The following is a 20,146-nucleotide window of genomic DNA, read 5'->3' on the forward strand; positions in this document are numbered from 1 at the left end:
AGACCATCTCGAGTTGGAAGATTCTCATTTCTGACCAGTTTAAAGCTGAGTTTGGAAATTTATTAAATGTTTACCCGTTTTCAGGAGTCTCTAGATGTTAAATGCGATACACAAAGGAATTGCTTTCTGAATGAACAATTCTACTAATATAACCATCACAATCTGGTTTTGCTGTGAGCACATCGCTAGCATGCATCTAGTACCCAAAGGAGTAAGCACAGTTAAAAAGCACAAAACTTTTATAAGTTAAAAAACAAAACAAAAAGAAACAACCACATCCACACAGAGATCAGGGAGAAGTGCTTTAACTGTCTCCATCCAGGAATCTCTGTACTTGTATCTCTACAGCTTGATATAAGAATACCTTCTTCCATATTTTACTAGGAAAACCGCAGTGTAAAGTTAATCATATCTTCAATGACTCTGGGAAAAAATCCCTGCTATCAAAAATTCACCTTTTTTGGAGGCTCGATGACTGCAGAGTTAATGCTTATTTTCAATTAGCTGTGAGTATCTATTTAAAGTCCCCCTTTAAACATGGAATTCAGTTTTTATACTTAATAGAATGTAATTACATTTTGCAATATTTTATAATTTTAAAAAGTCTTCCTGAATCCAGAGTTTAGATTTTCAATGTTTATTATGAATCACATTCACAGTGCAATACAAATTACATAAAAAGCTATACAACAAACATACAAAGACTACATGAAGCACGTACCACTCTAACACATACAATACCTGACACTTAGGCTAGAAGTGTTCTTAACAGCCATTAGCAAGAAACTGAAGTCAAAAGATAAATAACTGAATAATTGCATTGAGAAACTCCTTCATTACTTAGGCTTTTTTACTAAAACCCCTTTATGCTGGTAAGCAGGCTATCAATGGAAAAAAGAAAAAAAAAAAAAAAAAAAAGAGCACCACTCTGGTCTTTCCATTTTTCCCACTGTTTCAAGCCTAGATTAATATTCAATTAATCAACCTGTCCTCCAGCAAAAGTAGTCACAAAAATCAATTTAGCACTTTGCTTCCAGAGCAGGCTGATGATGCAAAAAATAAACTATAAACATACATATAATCATGTGTCAGCGTATAAGTTTGGAAATCTTATACGTAAAATTTGAGAGACCAAGATGGTCCAATATATGCACTGCTTCGATAAATTACACAAGGACAGTTCTGAAGTACATTACACAATTTTAATGTACTGTCCATACCAGAAGAATACATTTACTGTATGTGTCTAGAATAATTCCTGCAAATGTTCATTGACAAGTTGCACTAGTGCTTTGGAGACCAATCTAAAATTTTTAGCTGTTTTCGCAGCCTCTCCTCACATGTTATATAAAAAAAATCCTGGCTGGCTAAGTGCAAATAAGTGGTAATTTCTACTACCAGTCAGATTCTGGTGGCAGTTTGATTTTATTTCACTCTGTCAAATTAAAAAAAAAAAAAACAAACCACATTTCACAAAAGTGACGTTTTTCTCACCTTCAGTACACCAATGGTTTAGTGACTTCACGAGATACTCTTCCTTATTTCATCTATGCATAACTTTAATAAGAGGTCCTAAGGACATATTCTTGATACATAGTTTAAACTAAGGGCAAGCATTTGCCTAGTAGCAACAAAGTGACAGCTCAGAACATCTCTTGGGCATGACAGAATTACGAATTTCAGGAGAACAGATTCTTTCATGTGCTAATTCTAAAAAATTAGGAAGAGATGTGTTTTTAGCCACCCACTTTTGGAGCTCCAGAGCTGTGAATCTGATGAATCGAGACTCATTTTCAGTTAAGATGCACAAGATCTTCCCTTTTGACAGACAACCATACTGAGGAAATTATTGCTTTAGCACCTCAACACATCCCCAGTGCATTCAATGGATTGTAAAGGCTACATAAATTGGCAGCCACAATTTTAATTACTAAATTTGGTTTTGTGCGTCTGCACACAGAATCTGCTCAAGTGTTACAGAGGGCTTGTAAACCTGGCCATAAGCTTTCAGTTCTTGTAGAAAAATCAGTACATATGTAATATGAAAAAATAAATCAATCATGTATTTAATATCCATATAGATTTGCATTCTAATATGCACTATACAGCAATAAGCATCCTTACTGATCACTATTCAAATGCATCTCCCAAAATGCTAGTAGCACTTCTTCGGTCTGTTTTTAGAATTAATCCAAAATAAACCCTACAGCAGTGTGTAGTACTTTAGAGCCAAATTTTCAGTACTACTACAGAGTGTAAAACCCTTCTCTTGGGTTCCTAGCGAGGAAGAGATTTTTGTAATGCCATCAGAGCCCTTCTCTGACTCCTGGTTGCTGCATGTCCCTTCTAGCAAACCAAAGCAGTGCCAGAGACTCATTGCTCCAAGTCCAAGGGAACCTCATGTATATCCCATACATGACTTTATTGCCAGAGACCCTGAGTGGACCTTGGAGCATCTTCAGCAGATCACTCGTGCTCAGAATTCACCTCTGAGCAGAAGAGCCTGGCGAGAGCTCACTTACCAGGATGCTGTTATGACAATTCCCAGAATAAATGCTGCTGCAAACAACTTTATTAAAAAAGATGCTGAAGCAGAATAAGCCAGATGTACATTTTGTAAGTCACACGCTGCTTCTGAAAGCATGCTGTAAGAAGAATTAATTTCAGACTAGGCTTTCAGAAAAAGTCAACGACTACAGCTTCCTCCCTGGCCCCCAGTGAAGACCAATTTGCATGTAGGAAAGTTCTGAACAGCGAGTTTCACATAAATGCACTTTCTAAACAATGTGTCTGAGTTAAAGAGAATAATTACTACTGCATCAAATTTGGATCAGCATTGCACTTTTCAAATATGTCTAACCATTAGATGTTGACAAGAAACATTTAAGTGCCAATAGAAATTTAGAAATCAGTGTAAAAAGTTAGTAGAAAACCTCCGTTGTTTCTGGAATTGAAATACAAGTTTCAAACACAACGCACGTGGGGAGCTATGCTATTTACTCCAGTTCAGGTAATATGAGAAATACAAAACCAGACGACAAAAATTCTCAGACGCTATTGCAATATTCAAGCCAAGTGACATCCAAGTGCCGAGACAAACCGTATGTGAACACCTTCATATTAAACTTCACATTCCCATCTGCATGTCAGCAAAGTTGTAGAAATTGTCTACATCTTGAGATGCTGATGCCTTGCTCTCCGATACAAAAACCTGTTTTATTAAACAAGGAAATAGTTATGCATCACTAATAAAGAAGTTCAAGTAGTCATTGCTCATTCAGAGCCAGTAATCGTTACTTTTATTTTTGCATTTCGTGAGAGGCACAGCTCTGTTGGTTTCCACTGTGTGTTAGAAGAGTCCTAGAATTCTCTCAGCCTTCATGCACCTTTTGTTACCGTGACCTGTTCCTAGCAGACATGCTAGCTGCTGTAACCCTAGCCTTCCACCGATGGGAATTAAAAGTTTGGGGTTCGATTATTCAGGGGTCACAGCTTCAGCTACTGTCCATTTATATGTATTTTGCTTGGTAAAGTCAACCGCTGTCCAGGAGAGGGGGAAAGACGAACACACAAAAACCTTAGACTACCATTAAGCTTTCCTTTAACAGAAAGGCTTTGTAAGAAAGACTCCCTTGCACTATATGCCCCTCAAAAAACTTAGTTGCTTCTTCATCAGATGACTTTTTTTTTAAAATAACTACAATTATATTTGCATTTTGCAAAACTGATCAATGCATGTGAAAGTCCAAGCTCTAGGACAGTCATCTTTGAAAACTTTCAGCAGATCAACTACAAATGCCTTAGGCAATGCCCAAATAGTTCAGTGTAACAGGCAAAGTGTTATGGCTCTTCATCAATCTCAACGTGCAAGTGATGGCCTCAATCAAAAACTTAAATTGAGTCCTTACTATCTTATATTTTCTATACCTCAAGAGGAAATCATCACTGTCTTAGCACATCAGTGTTGGCATAGCCAACTGAGCTATTCTGAAGTGCACTAGGACTGTAGGAATGGGTTATTCCAGATGACTATGCTCCTACAGTCACCACTTCTCTGCTTCGGCTCAGAACACCACATCAATGTAAACTATGATAGTTCCTTGAAATGGTTTAGTTAAAACTATGTTTTAAGACTGATATCCTATTGTCCAGTAAATTTCCAATTTAAAAAAATTACATCATCACAAAGGAAGTAGTTTCCTAGACTGCTGCTTGGATGAATGGTAGACTTCTGTTTGAAGGGACTTGAGAATATCTGCTTATTATCTGGTGCAACAGCAATTGGTACCACGGTCACAACAGTTGAATACCTTCTTTCAGCATCCTTCCCTATCAGGATATTACAATTTACATTTTACAGAGTATTTTATGAATAAGTAATGAGACAGAGAAACAATACTAGAAAGCATGCCCAAAAAAGTGCAGAAGGTCACACCAGAAAGAACATCAGAGATAAACAGCGTAGATGTGCCTAGTCCACACAAATAGGAAGTCCGCTTAAGCGCATAGCGTAGAGCTCTCCTCATAACACATTGTTTCTACCAAACAGCTCAAAAAACTCTGGTCGTGCTCCCGCTGAAGAACTTTTTTACCCTTACTAGAGTCTAGAGTTATCAGATTTATTTCAGAAACAAAAAACTCATGAAATTAAGATTATTAACAGATAAATTTAATAAAGCCAACAATGAGGTGAAACCATTTTATAGAGCATCCCAGAGCCTTCTGGTAGTGATAAGCCTGAAGTTTGTTACTCCCTAAATTAATTCTAAATAATGTCCCAAGAAAGAAATACATTTTTAAAAAATATACGCTCATGATATTCAATTATCTAGGGATCCATGCACAAACTCAGTGTTTATCAGAGGTTTTGGAGTTACATTTTATCTAAATGGAGACATACACTTTTCAGGAAGCCCAAAGTTCTGCTTCTTAGTTCAGTGTAGCAAGTATTTAATGTGAGGTAGATTTTACTATGGAATGAGGCTGTAAACAGAAGTTTTAAATGCAGATGCAGTAAGTAATTTCACATTTGGAACTGAACCTGAACACTACAGACCACCTTCAAGAACAATGCTTACTTCACAGCATGAAGTCCACAGTCTGAGGTTTCTGGATGCATCTCAGATTAGGGCATTCATAGTGTTGTAATAACAGACACCAGTCATTTTAGTGAGGAAAATATAAAATTTTATTTGTTCGAGTAATTAATATCACTTCAGTCTTTGAATAGGGAAAAAGATCAAGAAGGACCAGTGAATCGCCTACCCAGTACCAGCTTTGTTCTGTATAGAAAAAAAAAAATGCTAATCACACGAAAAAAAGCCACTGCAAGCTCCTGCTTAAAGAAGCCATTTTTACAGTAAAATTTGCAGTGATGACTTCTGGGTCACAACAAAGAATCAGTAATATCACAACACTGCCCAGACTGCAGTTCTAGTATTCTCCAGACTCAGAGAGCCAAACTGAGGCCTGATACACATCAGGTTTTTTCTGGTACAATAGCAAACACGAAAAAAGCAAACATTATCTGCATTTGAGATGACTTATTACAAGATGACTGTTTTCCAGAAACTGGGCAGTCTAGTTCTAAGTAACTCTTTCAAAAGGAATTGAAAGACAGCAAGGAGCTGTATGGACACTATGTCTCAAAGCCATTCTAGTCGTCTTTGAACAGCTGCTTTGAAAGCAAAGGGTTTGTCACTTTCTCATTTTCAGGAGTGCTCTAATCATTTCCAGAAACTTTCTTAAAACCATTGCCATTCAGAGAAACGGGGACAGCAAGCAAAGAGGAGGTGTGGTGTAAAGAAGCTACAGCAAAACAAGCTGACAGAAGAAAAAAGACAAATGCCTTTGAAGGAAGGCATTCCGCAATATCTTACACAAAGTAAACCTTGAAAAGAGTTGAAATCCCATCATATTATCTTTGTCAGGGTTTAATAGACTGGGACATCACAAAGCAGACTTCAATATAAGACTTGGAGCAGAGCTTTTCCCTACTATATTTATAGACCTTGTTTTTACTATTATGTGAAATAACAGTTTTAAGTGGAAATCTTCTATTCTTCAGTGGCTGTGGGGATTTAGTACTCTCTTTCCTACAGCAATTTTTCTTGTCTCTGACAAGCAACTCTGGTTTTGAGTACAAAAAACCAAAACAACAACAAAAAATAGGATATTCAGATTTTACTATTCAGAAACCTAAAAAACTGTGCAGTACAGTACTATAGCTTGACCATGAAGATGGTCATAAGATCAGATTACAGATGTTCTGTAACATTTTCTGTCAACAAAGCAATACATCGACTTACCTTGGTCCCACTAAAAACATCATTTACAGTGCTTTGACATCCTTCCACAGCACCATCTCCACTGAATTCCAAAGCAACCACTGGACCTAGAAGATAGTTTCATCTAGAATCAATACTACTTTTAAGCTTGGCATTGAGACAGTAGGTTTCTCAACCCATAGGGAATTGTGACGCTTGCAAGAAGCATTTTATGGTTTCTGCTTGAGCAGCCATAATGCAGGATAAAGAATTAAAAACACTTGACCATAGCTTCAAAGTGCAGTGTTATCTGAGAATAAAATATCTGCAATTCCATGCTCATTTTTGCAGAGACTCTGGCAGGATTCCAGTTTTACTTCTTGAAAGGCAGCAATGGCACAAAAACACTAAGGAGCGCAGGGCATCATGGAAGTGAGTCAGACTATGCCGCTCAAGTAGTGAGCCATTTCACAGACATCTGGAGTAGGACTGAGTCATTCAGGCATTTTTGCCTCAGTCCCAAGATAGCAAATTGCCTGATTTTTAGACTTGTTCTCACCCACTATTTGCAGATCCCCCTTCTCTGGTTTCATTCTGAACACGTTATTTCTTCCCACACGGGTGCAAAATAGCCCTTAAACTAGACTGTCATCTGATAAGTACAATAACTTTTGTCCTATTCTTGCAATGAGCATCACAGACCTCTTATGTTACTATGAAAAATACCGCATGTTGCTACTAAGTTTGGGAGCATGTATTGAGCTTTAGCATGTAACAGATGGCAAGATGTCAGTACTTCTGCAGGAAGAGACAAAAACCAATTACAGTCAGATCAATATAAATGCTTTTGAAATACTCTGACAGTACACCAGTTATAAACAGAAATTTAGCACTTGCCTGCTTTATACACATATTTAACTTATTTGGTTAATTATGTATACAGAAACACTGAACATCTAGGTGGTTGAGCGGGAACGGTGATAAATTGGAAACAGTCTAAAAGCATGAGCTTCTTTTGACCACCCCAGACAGATCTGCATGTGCCACTGCTGCTGAGCTATGCGGTTGGACCACTAGAGGGGGGGCAGAGACACAAAATACACATGGAATAGCTCATTTCTGATGCTTTCAGGAGCTTTGGTTGGTTTAGGGCCTGACTGAGGCTTCTAAAACTCATCTCAACTGGCTTTACGCCATGCCCTTGAAACACTCCTTCATTCCTCTTTCTTCTCCAGACCTCTCTCGTGACAACTAGATTTCTATATCAAGAAGAGAAAGAAAACTCCACAAACTCACCTTTTTCAAGCAGTGGAATGAATTCTGATGCACTCTGCTGGAAAACTCTGTGAGCATCCTCTGCCTTCATTGAGACTTCTTTGGTCTGTATCAGCTGAAAGCCTTTGCCAGTCATCTGTTAACAGAGAAAGAATTCATGTTAAAAATGCTTCTAAGGCAGAGAGTTCAGCTTGAATATCCAGATTACACTGGAACAGACCCACTTTCCCCATACGCATCAAGCCACAGAGCAAAGGGACCCTTTTTGCTCTTTTCAAAGACCATTTGCTTTTTCTACATTTCTGTTTATTTTCATTCCATTCATCCAGATTTTCTCCTCTGCCCTAGCGCACCTAGAGGAGTAAATGTGAACATTTTTGTTTTATATTATGGCCCAGGGTTGTGGTTTTTTCCCCCCACAATCCCTCACAAGCTGAAACTAATGGGAATTAAAAGCATTCAGCATCTGGAGTCAAGCAGTTAGTTCTCATTAGTCTGCAATAGTTCAGTCAAGCATTAGTTCAAACTCTCATCTATCCACTACTGAAGTTTTCCATTTTGGAAAAAAAAAAAGTTCTAAACTTTCAAACACACACAGCTTTTTACTTCAAATCCAATATGAAACTAAAAGCTTGTGGAGAAGGAGCAACTGTATTTGTACTTCCAAAGCATCCATTAATCTACAGAGCAGTAAGATTTCCACAGAATCTCACTAACTAGTCTTTTAGCATCTTCTTAACTCTAATTTCTAAAGAACTACTAACACAGGAGAACACATATATTATCCTCTTTACTGTAGCTATTCCTTCTGCAGAAAAAAACCCAACTCACAACTACCATTATCTCCCTTCACTCAAGTAGCTGTTAGTAACTCAGTTCCATAAAAATTCAACTGGGCAGTGGGAGGGCATGGGAACACCCTACAGCTTTCTTTCCTTGCAGTTAAAAACCCAGGGGAAGGAGTTCCATCGGTTGTTTTGTGATCATACAACACTGGGATCAGCAGCTTTTGCAGATACCTCTCTCAGAAGCTGTAGCTCATGGTCATTGGCTCTGCTCCATCATCCCTGGCACTCCAGGGTGCTAAAATCAGCCAGCCACTCCCAGATTTTAGCCCCAGGAAAAGCCCAAGCTTGGGAGCTGCTGCCTCACAGGACAGGGGAAAAGAAAAAAAAAAGAAAAAAAGACAGCACCAGCTATTTAAGTAATTGAAGACAGCTGACCAACCGTGACAAACACTCACTGCCTCTTCCAGAAAAAAATTCCAATACTGGGTGGCAGGGGTGATACAATTTAACATGTTATTTTTTTAAAGTCTGTGTTAGTACTGGAAAAACTTTCAGGACAGACTGTTTCGTTAGCTGTGACTTTCAGGGCAATAAGCTAACAAGTTAATTGGCTATATCCCTTTCCCAAGCATTACCAATCACTTACTCTACATTTTGCCAAGTTCATCAAATCAACTATGCATTTTCTTCAGAACGTAGCTTTGGTGTGCCATGGTGGAGAAGTACACTGGAACTATTAGAGGATAGATGCGCCAGTCACAGGATGTCAGCTGTAAAACAACTGTCTGATCAGATGAGCTCCAGTCTCTTACCTTGCTTTAAGGTTTTAAACAGTGCAGTTGCTTGGTATGGTTAGTAGGCAAGCAAAGCCTCTGCACTCGCCCTTCAGGGAACACCAGAGGCTATCCAGAGAAAAGTCCAATTAGAAATTCAAAAGGCTGAATGCAGACAATTGCTTACCTCATCAATTAACTTCCTGGCATTTGCAGTTGTGTAGTCACCAGCAAAAAACACGGCCAAACACGATTCATCACTGCTTTTCTGTCTCCGCCCTCGAGTTATTGGTATTATGCTCCTTGTAGCATCAGTAGAAATTCTGACAGCTTTCAGCTCCTCAGAGCTGGGCAGAGGAACATAATCTTGGACTACAGCATTCTCGGGCAAAAGGCCCCAATTATTTTCTCCTGAGACAGGGGTAAAGTCATGGATGTTGCTCCATGTGTTATTGAAGATACTCAGTCCAGCATCTTTAAATTGTAAAGCAAGCTCAGGATAATAGTACTGGAAACATCCAAATTTCATACCTGTGGAGGACTCAATAATGGGCTGGGTGGCACAGCACAAGAATACCTCCAGCTTTCTGCAGTCCCGAGCACGAAACTGTTGGCAGGCCACTATGCATTTACAATCTTTGCAGTCACGGAAAAACACGCTGCCTTTTATTGGTCCTAAAAAGATTTGGCAGTTTACACATTCATCAATGGTGATTGTAGCTGAATGGTCAAATATGTAGATACTACAGCTCTCACAGTCCTGAATGACAAATTGTTGCCCTGCTACTTTTCCAGGCAGTCGACCCACAGTTTCGTCCTTAAGTCCGGAAAAAGTGTAATCTTTGGGGTCAATCTGAAGGAGGAAAAAAAAAAAAGAACATGAAAGTCTTTACACACAGAGAATATTATAATGCTAAATGTCAATTGACTTGCATTAATTGAGGTAGCACTGAATTGTACAGGATAACCTGCCAGAAAACTCTTCAGAGTGATGAAATATCAGAAGAAGCTCTTTCAGCTAAACAACAAGGGATTGAAACTACACTTCTGAGATGCTCCAGGAAAAAAACACCTAACTCAGCTTGTCCTCTAATAAGAAAGGGGGCAGGGCAAGCTAGTTTTCTCTGTGGACTCTAAACTGTTTCAACAAGGATGATGGTCCTAGGTATTATTGTAATAACTGTAATAAATGAATTAGCCAACATACTTAAAGATTCATAAAGTTAGAGATACACAGTATTTCCTTTTCAAGTAGCTTTCCTGGTCATATTTTACCACACCTCAATACCTTGCAAGGAAACCTCGCTGCTTTCAGGCAGTATCTCCTTTATTACATTTGCAAACTACAAAGAGCTTGCTTATCTGTGCCACACCGTTATCTTGCACTAACAACGACAATATTTTTGTGCTAACAACAGCTACGTGATTGTTTTAGCTATGACCAACAAGCAAACATTGGCAGCACTGGTGCAGGGGCAACATTTACAGACCTCTCCTCCTCCATGCTCCGACATTCCCACGCCAGGGAGGGACGCTTGAGATAGGCTGTGGTTTTCCCTGGGACTCTCCGTTGGGGAGCAGAGACTGAAGAGCCACACAGCGCCCAGGGCAGTACGTGATACAGGTGGACAGCACGAATAATACAGCTGGTGCTGTCGTGACAGCAAAGGAATCTGAGCTGGGTCATTTCTAGATATACATGAGTCAAGGCAATTATGCTTCCCGGAGCAAATTCTACTCTGCCCTCTTGTGAAAGCTTATTAAAATAGCACTCAGAAATATACAAGTACCTGAACTAGTCTAACGCAAGACCACTTCACAAACCTGCTATTTATCAGCCCGAGGGCCCCAAAGGTTGCTGCACCGTAATCAGTGTTAATGCATTAGAACAGTTTCTGGATAGCCCGATTTGTAAGAAACTCCTCCTCCTTCTCTTCAGCATTTCAAACATTCGCATGAGATTTAGAGACCAGAAAAAGGTAGAAAACAGGATGGGCTAGCGCCCGACATTCACTAAACCAGCTCAGCCTAGGTAACTTTTGTCCAGAACAGCTAATGGAAGCTAAAAGTCTCTACCAAGCAACAAAAGGTACTCCTTTACAGACAACATGTCTGACCTCCAGACAGGAAAGGAGGTTTGCAGCTGATGAATCTTCCAAATAAAATGCAATCTGAGACAATGAAGATGGCTTCCTAGAAATCCCCCCTCAATCTTATTTAATACCACTGGTACACATCCAGGAAAGTTAGCTGGAAGAGTTACAAATAAAATTGGGAGCCTCAAATGATAAGGGACACAGCATGGAGACTCAGCCACACAGTATGATTAGGATTCAAACCCTCTAAGGTCTTAAGTCTCATGTAATGTTACATATTTGATCCATATACAAGATATTTATACTCATACTCTCTCATACTTGAGAATATGAGTATCAAAATTGCTTTTGGACATGTCCTTCTCAGGCATCTCCTAGAACATTTACATATATATATGTTGGGGCTTTTTTAATAACCTTGGGAGACAGGCTTGCTGCCTTCAAAGCAGGGTACAGAGGAACAGTTACTTCTCTTCGGAAGGAGAAGTTCAAAGTTTCTGGAACTTACAGCTTTTTTGAAAGTTGGCAGCTAAGTGTGTACTTCTAAATTGCCCTGCTCTAAAAAGCCTCTGAAGTAGCACTAGCTCATCCTACATGGCGGCCTTTACAGAGATGTGTGAAACTTCAATTTCACCTTGCAATTTTATTTAGGCCTAGGTGCAAAACACTGGTTAGTCAGCTAACCCACAGCTTACAGACAGTTTCAAAGGAGAGTGCTTGAGAGAGAATAGTAGTTGAGTTTAATGATAAAAAAATCAGCTTGTTACCAGATTCAGGAGCTCAATTTTATTTCCCTGCCATGAATTGAGAGTTCTGCACTGCCACAACTCTTCTCAGTTTGTTCACCACACTAGGGAGTTTGCCAATTTCATTTAATTTTGCTTTCCAGTTTTCCTTTTAAAGGCCAAGAGTATTTATTGGCTAACACTGCCCTACAGACTGGAGGGACTGAATGAAATAGATTAACACTCTCTCCCCACACTGGGTTATCGCCCCAGCGGGAAGGGGGTAACCCGAAGAGACTGTAGCAGGTCTGAATGTTTCACTTCCCCTGGTTAAAACAAACGTGCCAGAGAAAGGAGTGTGAAGGCAGAACTATGATTTTGAGCACCCAACAGCTGCTAATATGCTCACCGCGGAGATTCATGCTTACCAGCTCTGAAGTCTGCAGCTATCATCAACAGGTTAATATTAAATCACCGCGTCCACCTTCCTTCCCCTGACAGTCAGCACTAACTGCTTCTTAAGCTCTGTCTCAGCAACACAGCAAAAAAGCAGGCTAGGAAAACCAAAAGCAACAGGAGAAGGTAAAATTTGCAGCCTCATACAACCATAACCAGGGCTATGTAGATTTCTCTGCCTGTTCACCTGGTGCAACTTTTGCTGGAAAATCTTAAGTATGTGGCAGGTCAGCAAACATCAACTGTTACAAAGGACTGGAGGACAAATTGTAAGGAGCAGGGATTTTAAAGAACAAAGAAAGGAGAGAAGTGAAGGCAAACAAAAGTTTGTCATGGTTGCTTTGAACTCTAGGAAGTTCTGCTGCAACAAGTGCAAGGTGCATTAAGCAGCTTTCCTTCCTGCAAACACTTGTCTTGCAAGAAGGTCAGAGGCCGGACGTGAAGGCTGCAGATGACGTACATCTCTTCAGCCACCGTTATCCAGTTTACTGGCACCAAGACTAGGCAGTTTCCATTTGGAAGAAGACTTAGAAGTACTGGACCCTCACAGTTTTTAGTGGTAACTATGCCTAGAATCACCAAGGATCCCAACAGCTTCTTGAACTCTGGTATGAGTTCATGTCTTAACGAGACTTTTTCACCAGGTCCATCAGGAAAGGAGTTTTAGTCAGCAATGATATGCCACCACAAATATGAGAAGTTACTGCTGTTCTTAATGGATTGCTCTTCTCCCCTAGTTACCTGGGTCTAGCCTGCTGAGCAAACAATAATTTGTAAAGTCTTTCTAAACCACTTACACCAAAGGTCTTCTCTTTTTAAGTATCATTCTCAAAAAATCATTCCTTATCTCTCTAAATCACAACAGATGGCGGTTCAGCTATGGACTTACACACGGTTGATGACATACAAGAGTTGGCTGCTGACCCAGTGACATTAAAAGCTGCAGCTATAGGGTAGGCACACAAACTTAAGAGGCTTTACATGCTATTTTTGTCAGTAGCAGAATTAACAGAAAGGAAATAAGCAAGAAAAGTGCATTCCCAGGCCTAGACACTTCTGCCTATTCCTACTTGTATGGGATTGGTGCCCTGAAGCACTGAGTTGCAACACCCTCTGGAGACTGTTGAAGTTACTCACCTCTGACAGATTTCTAAATTCTTAGGCAACAAGAAAAGGTGGAAAGAGGGACGATGTGTACAGGTTCCAGTCACTAGCATATAATTTTGCATCTTGGAGCACCTTGACTTTAAATGTTGCCAATGCAACTGTCTGAATGCATATTTCATTCTATTCTTTGTAATATTCCCCCTCTTCCAGAGTACCCGTAATAGGTCATTTTGATACTTGTCTGAGCAACAAACCATTGCCAAATACTGCAGATAGGAGAAGAGGAAGAAAAAAGGAAGCTATTACATGCCTATATGTGACTTAAATGGAAATATTGTTTAATATGAACCTGCTGACTGTTTCTCAGTTGATAGACTACATTTTGAGAAATAACAGCAGTAGTTCTGCTGGTGCACTGCGAAGTGTAAGGGAGATGCACTGGATTTAAGGACAAAAATATTTCACTGTCTAGTTGGGAGGAAAAAAAAGAGAAAAAGAAAAAAAGGTGAAAGTGATTGTATTTATATTCCAAAATAAAATATGAAGTGGCTACCTAAATGAGATCCAGATAGTTCAAGATGTCCACGTCAGCTTAGACCATTCTAGCAGAATCCTCAAATGTAAGATAACTAACAAAAGACTATCTACGATTTATGTAGAAAGTTACACCTCTGAGTTTTTTTTAAACTGTTTGAATACAGCCATCACAGCCCAATACAGCAATTATAGCTGCGTGTTTCCCATCAACTAAAGCAGTTTGGTTGCAAGTCAACTGACATAAGACAAAACCTTACTTGTTCCTTCTAAAAGGAAAAATCATCTGGGAAAGAAAGTCCCTCTAAGCTTTAAATGCCATTGCGATCATAATTAATCTAATCCTACTTCTTTAAACATGAAACAACAGCAAAAAAGATTATGTAGATTTTTGTGTTTCTTCTGCTGCGGAGAAGGTCACGGAACACAGGTATATCTGTGAGACACAAAACCCCAGTTCCTGTCTATATGTACCCATATTCAGTTACCACTTGTGGTGGTTTGACCCTGGCTGGATGCCCAGTGCCCATCAGAGCCACTCTATCACTCCCCTTCTCAAGTGGACAGGGGAGAGAAAATACAACGAAAAAGCTCGTGGGTCGAGATAAGGACAGGGAGATCACTCAGCAATTACTGTCATAGGCAAAACAGACTCGACTTGGGGAAAATCAGTTTAATTTCTTGCCAATCAAAACTGAGTAGGGTAATGAGAAATAAAACCAAATCTTCTGAAAAAAAAATCATAGAATCGTTTAGGTTGGAAAAGACCTTTAAGATCATCCAGTCCAACCATTAACCTACACTACCAAGTCTACTCTAAACCAATCAAGGGTAGACTAGACTAAAACATGTCCCGAAGTGCCACGTCTACCCGTTTTTTGAACACTTCCAGGGATGGTGAAGTGTTCAAAAAATGGGTAGATGTGGCACTTCGGGACATGGTTTAGTCTAAATCTAAATCTTCTAAATCTAAATCTTCTAAACCCATCCCTTCTTCCCAGGCTCAACTTCACTCCCGATTTCCTCTACCTCCTCCCCCTGAGCAGCACATGGGGACGGGGAATGGGGGTTGTGGTCAGTTCATCACACGTTGTCTCTGCTGCTCTTCAGAGGACTCCTCACACTCTTCCCCTGCTCCAGTGTGGGGTCACACCCATGGGAGACAGTCCTCCACAAATTTCTCCAATGTGGGTCCTTCCCATGGGCTACAGTTCTTCACAAACTGCTCCAGCGTGGGTCCCCCACAGGGTCACAAGTCCTGCCAGCAAACCTGCTCCAGCGTGGGCTCCTCTCTCTCCACAGGTCCTTCCCACAGGGTCACAGCCTCCTTCGGGCACATCCCCCTGCTCCAGCGTGGGGTCCTCCCCGGGCTGCAGGTGGATATCTGCTCCACCATGGGCCTCCATGGGCTGCAGGGGCACAGCTGCCTCACCATGGTCTTCACCATGGGCTGCAGGGGAATCTCTGCTCCGGTGCCTGCAGCACCTCCTCCCCCTCCTGCTTCACTGACCTTGGTGTCTGCAGAGTCGTTCCTCTCACATATTCTCACTCCTCACCCCAGCTGCAGTTTGTGTCCCAGTGTTCGGGGGTTTTTTTGTTTCCCCTTCTTAAATATGTTATCACACAGGCGCTACCACTGTCTCCGATGGGCTCGTCCTTGGCAGTGCTGGGTCCATCTTGGAGCCGGCTGGCATTGGCTCTATTGGACACAGGGGAAGCTTCTAGCAGCTTCTCACAGAAGCCACCCCTGTAGCCCCCCCGCCACCAAAACCTTGCCATGCAAAACCAAGACACTGCTGTAGTTATCACTTTGGTCACACATGTAAACAACATTAGTCACACAGAAGGCAGTAAGGTAGGAAAGGAAAAGGGAGACCAGGAGCAGAAATATAATTTTGCATTCAAAGTGGAAACCTGGCTGAAGAAGGCTGAGGAGGGCCAAGCACCACCAAGTTCCTCTCCCACACCTGGTCAGAAGGGGACTCTCACGACAGCCCAATGACATCAACACGTGCCAAGTCCCCAGGATGCGGTGCAGCAATGGCAGACTCCGTGATAAACTGTGCTCTGCTTATTCTCCTGGACTAAGAATCCCAGAGCAGCAAGAAATGGAACACTCATCCTCTTCCCTTCTGTTTTCAAGATAAGCTGATCCTTTGATTCTTCTATTGCACCATAAGTAATCTTCACACAGTTCTCCGAACCCAAGGGTCAGCACGCATTACAGAGATCCCAGCAGACTTATGATGCAATCTAAATTTCATTAATTTTTGCATACCTTAAAAACACAGACTTCTGTCCTCACTTAAATGAGGTCACGTAGAAACCTGAAAAGGCCCCTCAAATTCATGTACTTTCCTTAATTTCAATTCAACTATCAGCATCTTATAATATTTTGTATTTGAGTTTTCTACCACACAGTCCATTTTCAGGACTATTATACAAGAGTTACATGGTCACTAGGATATTGTCATATTACTCTTTGGCTACATCTACACTAGCAGACAGTGCCAATACTAATCTTTTGCCACCAGAACACAGTTAAAATAGACTACGCTAATGATTCTGTCCTTCAGAAGCAGAAGAAGTAGTTTAGCTGGAGGAACTCCTCAAGTTCAGAGCTTCTTGCAGCACAGCTGTCAGCTAGCAGTCACCTCTTTTCACATCCCTAATCAGACAAGCATGTAGACGAGCATGCCTACATTTATCTGCCTACAGTAAGAGCGTCAGCATGGCATTAGTTTACAGGAAGACAGCTGGAGTCTCTGAGCAGCAAGACTTACCCACCTGTAAGAATGTACAGAGGATAGCTTACAAGAGCTGCAGACAACTGCCAAACCTGCTTGCAGAACTGCACTATATAAGCAAAAGTGCCTCACCGAGTAGGAGAGCCTAAAATTAGAAACACACCCCCAACCCAAACAGTGTGTCGAAACATTATTAAAAGTAACAGGAAATAAACATCAAAAGACCACTAGCACATCTGTTGACAGAGTTGAGGTTTTTCTGGGTTCGGAATACAGTTCAATGCGCTTGATGAACAAAAGGGAGTCCTGATGCTACAAGTTTTCCAACTGACTTCGATCTAACTTTGTGTACAAACACAAAGTGTGAAATGAGTGAGTATAATATATGCGATGCATCAGAAATGAGAAAGCAACAGACAACAGAATAATGTATCAGAGACAATACTTAAAGCTACTACATTTAACACTGACTTAGTATCACTTAACACAAACTGGGATCAACAAGTTTAGCGTGCTAAGGGCTCAGTATTCCTTTACCTAAGACCAGGTGTCTCAGTACTGCTTTCCTGGTTTAATGTAAGATGTATGCATACACCCAAAGGCCCAATGAAAGATAAGTCTGCAAAGAGGAAGAGAAATGGGCTTAAACTTTAAATAGCCATTCTTGAGCTGTACAGTACAAAATTAAGCAGCTAATTTGACGGCTTCCGCAGGTCAGTAGCACAGCCCAAACTCACCAATTCTTCTGGTTTCTAAGAGTCTTTTATAGAAAATGAGGAAGTTGTTGTACATGCAATACATTACATGTTTTTTTTTCCTCCACAGAGACAGATTGTTGGTGCTGTAATAGCCTCGTCTGTTAGCTTGAACCTACTTCCAGCACGTTGACAACAGTCATCTCCTTAGCAACAAGGCTGGCTGTTCTCTGAATCAAGTGTTTCTATGTCCTGACTTTACTCCTGTTAGTTTTAGAAGTTAGTGCCACATAAGCAGATGGAGTAAAAAGTCTAAGTTGAGCTGTAGCTGATGAATTTGCTCTAAGACTAAATCATATGATTTCAAATGCTCATTTAGTAATGTACTTTTGCACAGAGCTAAGATTTGTCCTGCTATTCTAAAATACAGTTTTGGTACAGCCCTCTCCCCGTGACAACAGTCTCCATACAAGTAACAGGCTGCCATCCTCCCCTTCTCTCTCCAACACAGCACTGCAAATATCCACTAGCGAGTCAAAGCAACAAGCCCAACACAGATCAGTCATCTTTACCCTCAAAGAACCGATTCCTCCAGGCCACGTGCACACTCTCTAGCTCATTTCCATCTCAGCTTGTCCTAATCTACTGGAAAGACTTAAGGGACACCCTAGAGCACCTGGCCAAGTTTTAAAAACAAGCAAGCTAAGCATTCAAATAAGTTCACGCATTTTCTTTTCTATACTTGCAAAATATGGCCTGAAGGTTTGGGGATTTTGTTTGTTAAAACCACATCAATTAAGTTTACGGCCTGCCCCGTTTTCTCCTTCCCCCTCCCAAAGGCGGCTGGAGAGGAGGGGAGACCTAGCAGGGCTGTGATGCCATGATGTATTTAGGAAGTGAAAGTTGAAACGAGGGTGGGAAGGAATATATTTAATCCAGCACTTAAGTGCTTTCCTGCTTGAGACTTCATGATTGCCTTCAACAGGTCAGGAGAGAGCACTGGGAAGGACCCGTCTTCATCTGTCACTTCAGGGACTTGATAGGCTAATTCTAGTTCCTCTAGCTTCGAAAAAAAGAAAAACCAAAACTCACCCAAAACCCACAACCTAAACAGGAAAAAAAAAAAACAACAACCCAAAGAGACAAGCAGGAAGAATAGATATTGTTGCCGGTCGGGACACAAGACGCAGGTTTTGTGTCTCCACCGAAATACCTGGCACGGGGACCTGAGCTCAGGCCGGGGCGAAGAGCCCCCCGCTCACCGCCACGCCACGGCTTTGCTGGGGTGAAGCAGGCACCCGCGGGACCCCGACCCGCGTCGGAAATGCCGGCGGCAGGCAGGCAGGCACCCACGGCCCGCCGCACCCCACGGCCACCCCACGGCGGCAGCCGCGGGCTCCGCTCTGCCGCCCTCTCCGCTCCCCCGGTCCGAGGCTGCCTGGCAAAACCCTTAGCCTAAATACTTTTTTTATTTTTGAACCGCACGGACCGAGCCGTAACAGCGGTACCGGGCCGGGGTGGGGGGGGGGGGGGGGCGGGAAGGGGAGCTCCCTGCCGGGGCGCCCCCCCCCCCTCCCGCGCCCCCGTGGCGAGCGGCCCCGCCACGGCTGCAGCCCCGCAAAGCCCGGGCGGCAGAAGAGGGCGAGGCGCTGCCCGCCAGCACAGCCGCCACCCCCGCCCAGCCCCAGCCCGCCCCGGCTGCCCAGGGCCGGGGCGGTACCTTGGCTCGCTGGTCCCAGCTGTACTGCGGCGCCTTCTCCTCGCCGGCCGCCGCCTCTTGGCCGCCTCCCTCCTCCGCCTCCGCCTGCGCCTGCTGCTGCTGCTGCTGGCCGCCCTGGGCCGGCTTCCTGCGGCGGGAGAAGAAGCAGCCCATGGCTTCGCCGCCGCCACCGCCGCCTCCCGGCCCGCGGGGAGAGGCTGGGAGCGCGGGAGCGGGCGCCAGCGCAGCGCCTCGCCGCTCCGCCCCGCCCGCTTCCGGTTTCCCCCGTCTCCCGTAGCGACGGCGACACTTCCCCCGGCCCGCCCCGGCGACACTTCCCCCGGCCCGCCCCGCTCCAGCAGCCCGGCGAGGCGCCTGCGGCCGGCGGGCGGGACGCGGCCCGCGCCTGACAGGGGGAGAGGCCCGGCCGGAGGGGGAGGCAGCGCACCCCCGGGGCTGAGGGGACCGGGGCAAGCGGGGAAAACGGGGGTGTTTCAGCGGCTGCCCTCGCCCCCCACCCCCGGCTCTCCGTCCCGCAGGAGCGGGCCCCCCGGGCTGCCCCGGCCGGCGGGGCGCGACCCCTCCGCCGCGGGGTGGGGAGGACGCGGCAGCGCCGGGGGAAGCGGCGCGAAGGGGGCGAAGCGGCTGCGCCGGCGGGAACCCGCGTCCCGCCTGAAGCCGTGCGCGGGTGCAGCCGCGGGGGGGGAACGGCCGGTGCGGCACCAGCCGTGGGCACAAACAAGCCGTGGGCACCAGCCGTGGGCACCAGCCGTGGGCACAAACCGGCTCAGCCCACCTCGAGCCGTGTGCCGTGGCTGCAGCCTGCGCCGCAGGCAGGCACGTCACCCGCCCGGGTGTGTGGGCCGGCGGTGTCGGGGCCGTGCTCGCCCGCCCCGGCGGGGGCCAGCCAGCCCCCTCGGCGCCGGGCGGGTGTTTCAGAGCCCCAGCAGCCAGCGGCAGCGCGACAACCCGCGCTGTCCTGCGG

At 43.5% G+C, this 20,146-nt stretch overlaps 1 protein-coding gene across 2 annotated transcripts; it reads right to left on the reverse strand.

Annotated features, from left to right (window-relative positions):
- Positions 1 to 2,981: 2,981 nt before the first annotated feature.
- On the reverse strand, positions 2,982 to 19,335 carry RP2 (RP2 activator of ARL3 GTPase). Of its 2 annotated transcripts, XM_075723502.1 has the most exons (6): positions 19,273 to 19,335; positions 19,183 to 19,221; positions 9,290 to 9,955; positions 7,563 to 7,677; positions 6,309 to 6,394; positions 2,982 to 3,211 (listed from the first exon to the last, which is right to left on the reverse strand). In XM_075723502.1, the coding sequence occupies exons 1-6, from the start codon at positions 19,333 to 19,335 to the stop codon at positions 3,128 to 3,130; spliced, it is 1,053 nt and encodes a 350-aa protein (XP_075579617.1). In that variant the 3' UTR covers positions 2,982 to 3,127. The 2 variants fall into 2 exon arrangements, with proteins under 2 accessions (XP_075579617.1, XP_075579609.1); XM_075723494.1 differs by having other exon boundaries at positions 19,183 to 19,335.
- Positions 19,336 to 20,146: the final 811 nt, after the last annotated feature.

Source organism: Pelecanus crispus, chromosome 1 (genome assembly GCF_030463565.1).
Source record: "Pelecanus crispus isolate bPelCri1 chromosome 1, bPelCri1.pri, whole genome shotgun sequence".
Classification (NCBI taxonomy): domain Eukaryota; kingdom Metazoa; phylum Chordata; class Aves; order Pelecaniformes; family Pelecanidae; genus Pelecanus; species Pelecanus crispus.

Bases quoted from the DNA above. Each gene is read 5' to 3' on its own strand.
- RP2 (XM_075723494.1), bottom strand. From the start codon at position 19,335: ATGGGCTGCTTCTTCTCCCGCCGCAGGAAGCCGGCCCAGGGCGGCCAG. The intron at 7,678-9,289 runs GTAAGCAATTGT...CTCTGTTAACAG, and splicing joins CCAGGAAGTTAATTGATGAG to ATGACTGGCAAAGGCTTTCA. The intron at 3,212-6,308 runs GTAAGTCGATGT...TTAATAAAACAG, and splicing joins ATGTTTTTAGTGGGACCAAG to GTTTTTGTATCGGAGAGCAA.